The 12,148-nt window shown below is 39.3% G+C and overlaps 2 protein-coding genes and 1 pseudogene across 2 annotated transcripts; all 3 read left to right on the top strand.

Moving 5' to 3' along the window:
* Window positions 2,918-5,416, top strand: LOC109723298 (annotated as a pseudogene).
* LOC109723059 (derlin-2.2-like) lies at window positions 7,082-8,452 on the top strand. The gene is made up of 3 exons (XM_020251269.1): window positions 7,082-7,405; window positions 7,572-7,655; window positions 7,835-8,452. The coding sequence occupies exons 1-3, from the start codon at window positions 7,211-7,213 to the stop codon at window positions 7,934-7,936; spliced, it is 381 nt and encodes a 126-aa protein (XP_020106858.1). The 5' UTR covers window positions 7,082-7,210; the 3' UTR covers window positions 7,937-8,452.
* On the top strand, window positions 11,343-11,876 carry LOC109723390. Its single transcript, XM_020251733.1, has one exon. It carries the CDS (start codon window positions 11,343-11,345, stop codon window positions 11,874-11,876), a length of 534 nt encoding a protein of 177 aa, XP_020107322.1.

The following is a 12,148-nucleotide window of genomic DNA, read 5'->3' as shown; positions in this document are numbered from 1 at the left end:
TGATAAAGTGCAAGAAGCTAATGTTGCAATTTTTAATGTATGAAATAAATGAGGCAAGGTTTAAAATGCAAGAAAAAGTTATGTAATTGAGTCAAAAAAAAAAAAGGAATAATTTCATAGATGCCCTTCTAGAAACTATTAATTTCATCAATACCCTTCTAAAATTGATAATATCACCAATACCCTCCAAATATGTAAAAATTATCATAAATGCCCTCTATTAGTTTAGATCCGTTAGGTCCCATTTGAAACGGAGTTAAATTTTCAAAATACCATTTTTACCCTTTATCTCTTATTAATACTTAATAATAAAAATACTAATAGGTATTTTAAGATAATTTTGTAAATCTAAATTTGAGTATTTAATATATACATATTAAATTAAATTATTAATATATATTAATTATTAAAAAATATATAAAAATTATATTTTATATTATAGTGACCGTTTTCTTTATGTAATTTTCTGTCTCGAGATAACGCGATGCCGTGAGTTCTCTCGCTGGTATTTCTGGTTTATGCCCCTTCTCTACATCATTTACAAAGACTAAGTCATGAACAAGTTTAAAGTGTATTGAAAGTTTATGATTGTCATTTGAACGCTTTTTGCATCGCATAATATCTAACATCTGGAGGATGGTGTAACGATATTTTAGTGACGTGGGCACCTTAAGGAATTCACCTAATTTGGGTTATCCTCATCAACCTGGTAACAGCTACGGATGTGTTCTTTCTTCCTTCTTTTTTTGTTCAATTCAATTAAACATAGAACATAATTTCCGGTTGAGCTTTAAATGAATAGGGCTTATTCATTGTGTTTTAATCCTTGCAAAATTATGTGGGCCCTGCTTAAAAATCTGAAATTTTCATATACTGTCTCTTTCCTCCGAAGGTGATTTTCTTCAATCATTTTCCTTAAAGTCGAGTTTTGCTGGAGTGGATACCCTAGTTCTGTGGGAGATAAGTTGGTGTGTGTATGTAGAGTATCAGTATTATATTTAGTTATTTCTATATAGAAATTATGAATCTTTTGATATAAGGAGTATCGGTGTGTATAATTTTCAGATTGTTATAGAGGATTTTATTATATAAAATATAAATATTATAGATTTTTCTTTTCCTATTTACAAAATAATTACAATATATTAAACTATTATCTATGCAATTTATCTATTTCCTGAATTGAATAAACCAAAGCAGATGTATTGTTCGAGACAAGCTAATAATAGGGGTGGTATAGTCTTATGCCATTATTTATTTAATGCTACTTATTAATGCAGCATAAGATTATCGATGACGAATCTATGTTTAAAAAATAAATTTTGTAGGCGGATGCTAGGATAAAGATATGCAAAATATCATAAAATCTTTAGTCAATTTATACCTGAATTTTGTAAGATGCATATAGAAACATCCGTGCGTGCCTCTTTAATGGCTGTCTTTTTTCTCTTTGTTGTCTGATCCAAGTGAATTCCTGAAAACTCTTTTTTACTCTTATATATTGTAATTAATGATTATGACAATTATTGATTCCATGTTTGAGTTCATATTACTGGCTATATGCCAATATTCTGTTTTCTCGCATTATGCTGTCTTACATTCATCTGGTATATACCTATACGACTCTTCCTGATTGCAGACGGCTTATTTATCGGTATTTCTAGACCGACTCGAATTTGGCAGCTGCATTGGTCGAGGGTCGTGGCTTGAAGCGTCTCGCTGTAGTTGAGAACTTATAAAGTATCATAAATTTCCTCCTTACAAATTTGGAATATTGTTTTTCTTTTTTACGATAAGCTGTCCCAATATAAAGGGTGGACCACACATCTTGATTTAGAAGGGTTTTTGTGACGCATAAGATGGAAACGAATATATACAAGAAATGGAATACGATATTACTAATGAGACGAGAGACATTTTTTTTACTTATGATGACACATTAATTTTTCGAAAAGGGACTGGATGTCGTTCCATATCTTTCCAACTATTTTTTTTTATTATTACACGAGCACAGGACCGGACGCAGCTTGCAATACATATTTGGTTTACAGGTACTATCGCAGTAAAAGTATTCAAACGAGGACAAAAGATCAGGAGTGTTCTTCTCACATAAGGAGCCGTGTCCTTGTCAGAAGTGTTCTACTTTTCGTGCTTATATTAGAGTAATTGATAGGGCGTCCTTTGAAGAGGGGGCAATCATTTGTCGCTTCCATGTTCCAGCGGACCTTTCAAGATGGAAAACAGGTTTGCGCTTGAAAGCTGCTTCTTCTTGTTGAGAATCAATGATGACACATTCTTTTACTTTGAGACTTTTGAAGAGGGATTATAGCTAATCTTATTAATCCTACACAAGTATCCCTGTAAAATCAGGATGAAACTTCGCCCTATCAATATATTACTGTTGTACATGTTAGCCAAACCTGCATGGCAGGGTTGAACGTGTCATAAACTTTCATCAAAATCTTATTAATAATATTGCTAATAAATCAACAAACATATGAGGACCAATACATAAGCCAATGTTCAATGCAAATAGACCAAATTTTTTTGTCCATCTATCAACAATCAATAACAAATGAAGGCGAGTTGTACGGCACGCTCCCCGCATTTTTCGGGTTCGGTGGGGCCACCAGTGGGGGTGTCGCGGGTTTTCGCTTTTTTTTTTTTTCCGCTGGCGTTGCCCCGCCGCTTCTTTCTCTCTCTCCACGTCCACCCTCCCCAATCCCGATCTTCTCTCTCTCTCTCCGCCGTCGATCTCCTCGCGAGATCGCCGGGATTCGGCATGATTCCCCCGGGGAGATCTGCCGAGGATCTCCCCCGATCTCTCGCATCTAGCTTCCAGGCGTTTCGAGGGTCGGTGGGGTCCACCAGCGAGGAGCGGGGGCGCCGGCGTGGTCGGCGGGCGGGCGGGGCGAGCCGGGCGCGAGCGGGTGCGCGTGCTTGGCGCGACCAGTCGGGCCGGGCATGGGTGACGTGGCTCCCCACCTCTCTCTCTCCGATCTCCCCACGCGGCACGCGGATCCGCCGGGATCCGCGGCGCGATCTGCGGGGTTTTTTTTTCCCCTCCGCGCTGTCCCCTCTCTCTATCTCTCTTCGCGATCCGCCGTCCGATCTCCCTGCCGGGCGGGATTCGCGGCACGATCCTCGCCGGTGTGAGATCTGGCGAGGATCTCTTGGCCACCGCCTCTTTCTCTCCTATCCCGCCTCTCTCTCTCTCTCTCCGATCCCGCCTCTCTCTCTTCGATCTCTCTCCGATCTCCCCACAGGAATCCGCGCTCTGTCTCTTCGATCTCCCCGCCGGGATCCGCAGCTGCATCTCGGGTACTCGGTGCCCCACGAGAGTATCGCGGAGGAGATCGCCGAGGAGTTTGGGGTCGACAATACGACGCTGATGGAGATCGCGGAGGAGTCAAGGAGGAAGCGGCCGAGGGCGGAGGGAGCCGCGTCGAATCCGGAGCGCTGGGCGAGCGACGGGACGGTCGGGAGCGGATCGAGCGGGAATTTGAGCGGGGATCCTCCCCGCGCGGCGGGATCGATCGAGGAGGAGCGCGCTCATGAGGGATCGAGGTTCAGGATGATCTCTGTGTGCGGACGCAGGAGGGAGATGGAGGACGCCGTGTTCATTCGCCCCGATTTCGTGCGGGGAGGGAGGTTCGATTTCTTCGGCGTATTCGACGGCCACGGATGCTCTCATGTGAGTACTCCTCCTCCTCCTCCTCCTCCTACTCTTCTTTCTCGATCCTTCGAACTAATCATGAATGTCTTCGTTGCTTAGGTGGCGATGTCGTGTAAGGATCGGATGCACGAAGTGGTGGGGGAGGAGATCGACGGCTGAGAGCGGGGGCTTCGTCGCCGACGCAGGGGGGTTGGAGGGAGGTGATGGAGCGGAGCTTCTCGAGGATGGACGCGGAGGTGCAGGGGCCGGGCCAGGGAAGCGGTTCCCGGAACCTTCGGTGCCGATTCGAGCTTCAGGCGCGCAAGTGCGACACCGTGGGCTCAACCACCGTCGTCGCCGTGGTGGGGCCCACGTGCATCGTCCTCGACATCGGTGCTCGGTAACAGGCCTTGACACAAGGACCCCGTCACTTGGTTCAATTCTCCCTAAACATGTGGCAGAGTTTCACTTTAGTCACCAAATTTTACTGATGCAGCTGCTATATATCGCATGTCAATTTATTATCGCAGCCCACAACTGCTTTAGAGAAATATTAGCAAAGCCATGCATTGTGTCATCTACCATAATGTGCTATAATGTTTTTTGCTCTCTTTTTTTAAGGTTTATGAAGCACTGTCAGAGAAAATGGAATCAATCCCAGGTGCCTATGTGGAGAACAATAAGTTCTGCATATCAGTTCACTTCTATTGAGCCGAGGAAAAGGTAAAGATCTAACGACGCAAATTAGCATTCTTTGTTGCCACAAAAAGAAATTCCGCGAGAAACTTTACTAATTTGTGCTCGCTCTGTACTAGAAATGGCATGTCCTGATTGAGCATGTTAGATCAGTTGTCGGGGAATATCCGAAACTCTGGATTACACAAGGAAGGAAGGTACAACATTTGTGCAGAGTTTTACTTATCGTAGGATTATGAAAAATCTAAACGGCGTAACATATTTGCGAGTGAATCATTGTACTGTGCATGATTCGTAGGTTTTGGAGATTCACCCACCTAATCAAACTTACTTTAACTTACTAAAAATCAAATTTCGTGATTTTATAACATCATTTACCTAGCGATCAAGTAGTCTCAAATTATTCTTATTTGAAAACTATCAATTTTCAGATCACTTCGTGTCTTTTTTTTTTTTTTTTTATCCCCCTATATATACAAGTTGTTTTTTTTTCCTTATATATATGATAAGCATATCATGCAACATATTGGCATTTCATGAAGAAGTTTGTTTGGTGCTCTTTACCCAAACTTATGCTTCAATTACTAGATTATTGTCTTGATGAACATCAATTTTATATGTAGTTTTGGTAAAATTTATGTAGAGTATTGCAGAGACGCTGCAAATAGATTTTGCCAGGGCAATAAAAGTTGCATTTGATGACATAAAAGACTCCGAATATAAATTTAGAGACAAATGTATAGATGATGTTGATAAATATGAGAAAGTTGAGTTGTCGTTGCTTCTTTGTAATGACAAATTTATCTGAACGCTAAACAAAGAATGGAGGGATGAGGACCGAGCTACTGATGTCCTTTCTATGTCACAACACGTCCCTGAACTTAACATGCCGACTGTAAGGCATATCTTTGATGTTTTGAGATAGCATAATATTTTGATATTTTATTTGCATAATATGTCCACTTTTTTGTTCGCTTCTTTTGTAACTTTGTTCTGCAGCTATTATTAGGTGATATAGCGATCTCTGTTGAAACTGCTACACATCAAGCAAAGGAGAGAGGCCATGAACTTCTTGATGAGATAAGAATTCTCATGGTTGGTTCCTTGATCAGCTCTCTTTTTGTTTAATTGTTTCCCACTTCTTCCAAAACATATACTGTATAATAACAAAATTTTGTTTTCTCATTTGTCTTCATGTAACTCTCTGTCTTTTGCCGCTACACAAGCTTTTACTGGATGTTATGCAAGTGAAAATCTCAATGCAAGTAAATTGCATGTAGAGGTAAATTGCACAGAGGTAAGGTTTTACCTCTAATTTTCACTCTAATTGAACTGCAGAAAAATCTCAATGCAGATCAACTATTGGTTGAATTAATTCTAATTGCATGTAGGTAATTTACCTGCAATTATCTGCACATTAGAGGTCACTTAAGCAATATGCCCTCTAATATGTATGCATATTACCTGTAATTGAAACAATATGCAATTAAAAGGCCATGCGTGCCAATTAACTGAGGCATGCATCCATGGCCATACAAATGTGTTGACAGCAAGGCAGCTTGGACGGCCAGAGGCAACCGCTGCAGCCATCAACACTTCAGCCAATTAATTTGCATTAAAAGGAAAAAATGCCTCATGACAAAAAAATATATTATGATCTGAGCCTTTCTTTACTATTTTCATTCTTGCCATTTGATATGTATCGGAACTTATATAAATGTTCATTCTTACCATTTAATATGCTTTATGTATTCGAACTTTCATATATATGCTTTATGTATTCGAACATTATTAATTTGTTTTCAGCCGTAATCATGCTATTGATAGTGAGCTCCAAATATATAGATGTTTTTAGCTTTATCTTGATTTTCAATTATTGACAGTGAGCTTTATCTGCTTAACATAGTTTTAACTTTACTATAATTTTTTTCTTACAATTTCTTTCTCACACATTTGTGATTTCTTCATTCTTCACCTACACAAATGGCCCGCGGCAACGCGTGGGACCTACACTAGTAACATTAAAGGGCGAACCCTTAACCATTTCTCCGCTTCTCCTTCATTCAGTGATGTGGGCCCCCCAAAAAATTTTTCCCCCTCTTTCACCATCTGACCCATGGGTCCCCCCTGTACTGTGCTACTCCCCCGCTCCCAATATTTTTTTTCCCCTTTCTCTCTGACCAGTGGGTCCCCTCTCTCTGGCGCCTCCACTCCCCCCTCCAATCCCTTCCCCCTCTCTCTCTCCACCGACCTCCCTGTAGGGGTCGTACCTTACGCCGCTCAACCGCCGCTTCGCCAAACCGAATTTTCGGATCGTGGGTCCCATCGAGCGCTATTTTTTTTTTACCCTGTAGACCTCTACTATTCGCCTCCTCTCTCTCTCTCTCTCTCTCTCTCTCCCCGTACGCCTCCGCCGCCTATGCGCCGCCTCCGCCGCTGCCTTATNCATTTGTTTTAATTTTTAAACAATACCTACACAACCTCTAATTTCTTTGATTTAAGTTGGGGTATAAAAGTGAAGAATTTACGTATCTAAACTATATACCATTTTGATTCGACTATTTAATCTTTCAAAATTTTGATGTTAGTATTCTACATTTCAATTTATTTGATATAAATTATTTGATGACTTTTTCGTCACTTCAAATTTTGATTCGGAATAAAGTTACACATAGAATGCTTTATCTTCTCATCTTTGATGCATAATATAAGTTTTCACAAAACATATTCTGTTATTCTTTTTTATTTCTTACTTTTGAAAATTCGTTTTTTATCAATTTTTAATATCAAACTATATTGCTGACAAGTTACTCTTATTGATACTAATTTTCCTTACCAGATTTGGACTTTCTGTTCCACATGTTTTTCCTTGCACGATACTGCAAACTACTTGAGGAAAACTCATTCAGGGGACGGACTGCGGATTTTTTCTACATGCTCTTATTCGGTGCCACTGTTCTCACTGGGATTGTTCTTATTGGAGGGATGATACCATATATTTCCGAGACTTTTGCCAAAATTTTTTTCCTTAGCAACTCATTGACTTTCATGATGGTTAGTCACCCAGTACAGCATCTACCATTCGCCCTATTTAACCCTTGACGCATGCTCCGGCAATGCCATCTACTGTCATATTGTTGTTAGAGTTCTATTTCTGATTTTAGGTTGGAAATGCCTTGTTGGATTTTTCATTTTATTTTATTTTATTTTTACGTTGCAGGTCTATGTGTGGAGCAAACATAACCCTTTCATCCACATGAGTTTCTTGGGCCTTTTTACCTTCACTGCAGCTTATCTACCATGGGTGAGTTTTCTTGTTGATTCTTCAGTGGCCTATTATTCAAAGTGACTATCTGTCACCATTGAGCGGCTGATTGCACCTTACTGTTAAATCTTATCATTATTGCTGTGCAATCTTTTCATTGTCTGAAGGCCAAAAATTAGTTTGTTTTTTATTTCTCTTCTCTTCCTTTAAATTTGCAGGTGCTTCTTGGGTTCTCAATTCTTGTTGGTAGCAGTACATGGGTGGATCTCTTGGTAAGCTTACTTTTAAGATCTGAGATAGTTGTTACCAGTAATCATTGAGAAAATTTTATTTGACAACTTGGTAATAAATATGAAGTTAGAGACAGTTTGTCGAAAATGAAGTAGAAGATATAACTGTCAAGAGGTTACTGATTCGAACTAACTGTCTTATTTGAATGTGGGATTTTTTTTTTTTTTGGTAAATCATTTGTCCAAATTATTTCCGGATTTCAATGTGTCCAGGCTTGTTGCGTGACTGGATTGATACCTATTCCTTTAGCTAGTTATTCAATCTTGTTTTGCACTTAGTTCATGCTAATTACAAGACAATTGAAGAGAAAAAGATGTTTATGACTAGGTCCTATTCCACCACCGTGGTTCGAGGAGTAAACTGTAGGATGCTGTTTGTTTAGCTGTAGGATATATGTATCAACATTAATAGATTAATCATTTTCCTATATAATTTAGTCTAGCGGTGCCCCACTTGGCTGATGGTTTTCGTTGACTTGCTATTAGCTGAGCCAAAATAGTTGTACCATAACCTTTGTTGTTGTTGACGGCCAAGTGATCAATTTCTTGATGAACTCAAATAACCTTCCCCCCCCCCCCCCCCCCNNNGACTTCTCACTTTTCCTCTCGGTAACAATGTAGGGTTTTTGGTTCGGTTAAAATAATAATCAATGATAAACAATAATAATAAAAACGACCTTTCCATATTCAGGAGACGTACGAACAACTTGTTCGGTTTTTGTATCAGGGGTATCTCTCCCACATTATCTTCACCCCTTTACCTGTTTTGTACCACCCACTCATCATGCATTATTCCAATAGAGTGCCAGAGTGTCAGAGTGTCAGTGTTCACGATTACCTATTCTAATGTTGATACAAATAACGAAATAGATGCGTAGATAAGGGATCCTGGTGTAGTTGTGATCATTCAATGATGGCTGGCAGGGATCTCGTTCACCGTTTTTTAAACCACTAACTATAGACTCTGGGTTCAAGCTTAGGATCAACTAAGTGTAAAAGATCGATTCAAATAAAGATTTACTTTATTTGCTTTGTCAATCGCACGATGGATAGAGAGTTTTTTTTTTTTTTTTGTGATCATTCAATGATTTTTGGTTTTTTTTTTTTTCCCCTCCTAAAACAGGGAACGATCTTCTACTTGAAAGGGTCTCTTATGTACCATGCATTACTTCTATTATTATACTCGTACGTATCTTAAACACTAATCGAATTACAGGTTCGACGGTTCAGGTTTTTTTTTCTTTTTTTCTTTTGTTTACCAATGTTATGTGGACACCAGGAGCTTTATAGTTCCCACATGTTAAACTAGAAGTTTAAAATTAAATACTATTAAAAACCTAGGTTGAAAGATTTAATAACGTTGAGTTAGTGTGTTGAATTAAATCAACTGATTGACCAGTACACATCGCTTACGCAGTCTCTACATCGCTACTAGTATATAACGACTACACCGTCACCATATCGACGTAACATTAACTACTGCCGTGTTATTAATTTTATAGCATAATAATGGTGTAGTCGTTATATAGTCATGAATCAATTGATTTAATCGGAAATCTTTGAATCTAACGTTGTTAAATATTTTAAGTTTGCTTTTTAATGTTGAATCTCAAACTCCTGGCTTCATAGTGTGAAAAAGATCAAAACTCTGGACTTTCACGTTAAATCGGGTTTTTTATCATTTATGAAGAATGTGGGAGTGTTCTACCTACTTGGCATATAGTATGTGAAGAAAACCTTATATATATACATTGTAAACGAGTTTTTATTTTCCTAGGGTTTTTTTTTTTTTTTTTTTTTTTTTTTTTGGAAGTTTCATTAATTGTGAGTTCGACGATCAAGGTTAACCGTAAAAGTTTGAGCTGGTTTATTAAAAACAAAGTAAAGTAAAAGTGTTTAATCATGTAGTTGAGAAATTCTAATACCCCTTTTTTTTTATACGTACTATGTGTATAAGTGATGTAAGTGTCAATTTAATACGACGTTGTATAGTACCTACTTTGTGGTATGTCTACGTCAATGGGGCCATATGAAGCGTAGGTTCATCGTCATCGTGATTACTACATAGTCAATGGAGTGTAGTATCTTTTTAATCCAAATAATACAAACTGGTGATTTTACGCGAAATTTGATATAAACTTTTTTCTTCTTTCGTTACTAGAGTGTTGGATTAAGGAGATGTTGTGTCTGGTTTTCCAAACAAATGTATCCAGTAAGGAGAGTCTAGTCCTCTCTTCAGCGAACCCTGGCCGTGTAACTGTAGTGGACGCATAGTAACGGCTACTTTGACCTCTCTAGAAAACGTCTTCTTCGCAAGCGAGGAAATTAGAACCACTCCTAGGACACCGACACCTCCGCCTCCCCGTTTGGCACGTAAGCGACCGGCCCGCTGATGCTGTCGGAGTAGCCGTTTCTCGCGAAACTACTTGACCCCTCAGAATTCCCCCGCAGCCGGGCAGTACGCGCCTATGTGCAGGAGCTCTTTCATCATACGTACCGGTCGATAGTACGGGATTTCTTCAATTCCATCACGGTGTTAGTCTAATGATGATGATAATCGATTCGAAAGTTTTTACCATATCGTGTTGACCTACTTACACACACACAAAAAAAAAAAGAAAAAAAAGAAAAGATAAACTTTAATTTCCCTCCAGTGAGTAAGTGCATTTTTATTTTGCCGATCTGTAGATCAAAAGGATGTACCTAATTATTTTGTGATTATATTTTGTCTTATGGTAAAGATATATCTATCGTTCAACATAGTAAAAAAGTAATACTTTTTAGGAAAACTTCAAATGCCACCCATGTGGTTTCGCATTTTTTTATTTTAGTAACCTATGGTTTAGAGTGTATCAATTTAGTATTCCATATTTTTATTTTTCTCTTTTTATTATCCCCTTCGCTAATTTTTTTTTCGTTAAATCAGTGACAAAGTTAAATCTAAAAGGTACTAAAGTGAATATTTGATAAACCTAATAGGTGGAGTATCTAAAGTTTTTTTGTATATAATTTAATGAAATATTAACGGATGAGCTGACAAAAGGAGAAAAATAAAACCACAGGGTACTAAATTGATACACTTTAAACCACAGGATACTAAAGTGAGAAAGTGTGAAACACAGAGATGGTATTTGAAGTTTACGTACCCTACTTCTTATAAATTCTATAACTCCTCTCTTTGGGGTGAATCGAAGGCTGGAAAGCAAAACTCCTCTCTTTGGGGGGAAGACTTACTCTTGTGAACTCAGTGCTCACCAACCTGTCGCTTTTCTACCTATCCATCTTCAAAGCGCCACAGTGGGTACTTCATCGGATAGAAGCTCTCAGAAGAGCCTTCCTCTGGAAAGGGCGGTCCATTATTGCTGGTAGCGCATGTCTCATTAACTGAAAATCAATCTGCAAAAGTAAGAGAGAAGGTGGACTAGGGATCTTAGATATGGAATCCATGAACCTGGCTTTATTAACCAAATGGTGGTGGCGCTTCTTCAATGAACCAAATTTGCTTTGGTGCAAACTGATAAGACCCCTCTACTACGTTAGAAGAAGGCCACTACATAAGGGCAGAGTCTTCGTCCCTTATTCACAGTGGTCGAAAAGCGTGCTTCGGTGCCGCGAACTATTTACTTGTGGGGTAATCTATGAGCTAGGTGATGGAAGAAATATTAGGTTATGTTCCAACATCTGGATTGGAGAAACCCCCTTCCGCACTCTTTTCCCAAACATCTTCGAGAATATTACGAACACAGAGGCTCGCATATCCGAGTGCTGGAATCTGACGAATGGAGATGGCGCTTCATCTGCTATGGTTTTGCGGCGTCTCAATTCGCTGAAAGATGCAGGCAGCTATCGATGCTTAAAGATCTGCTTCTCCATCACTGCCCATGCAGCAGACCGGACTCGATCAAATGGCGGTGGACCTTCAATCAAATATTTACAGTCAAATCCCTATATCAGTTCATCACTGATGTGAGGATCAAAATGGCAACCTAAGAGGGGGGGTGAATTAGGTTTCTAAAATAAAAATCCAAATAATCAAGCAAAATAAAAAAACCGATGCAATTAAAAGAAATGCAAACTCGAAAAGCACACGATCAATTTGTTTCGAGGTTCGGCACTTTGCCTACGTCCCCGCCAACTTCTCAACACTCGAGAATGTTGGATCTCCACTAGATGATGCTTTTGCGGGCAAGCACCAAGCCTTCACATCAACTCCTTCTTTCAAGCTTCAAGATTTTGCTTTTC

Source organism: Ananas comosus, linkage group 17 (assembly GCF_001540865.1).
Source record: "Ananas comosus cultivar F153 linkage group 17, ASM154086v1, whole genome shotgun sequence".
Taxonomy (NCBI): Eukaryota; Viridiplantae; Streptophyta; class Magnoliopsida; order Poales; family Bromeliaceae; genus Ananas; species Ananas comosus.
Note: the sequence above shows the minus strand (reverse complement) of the source record. Positions and strands in the feature narration are given on the sequence as shown.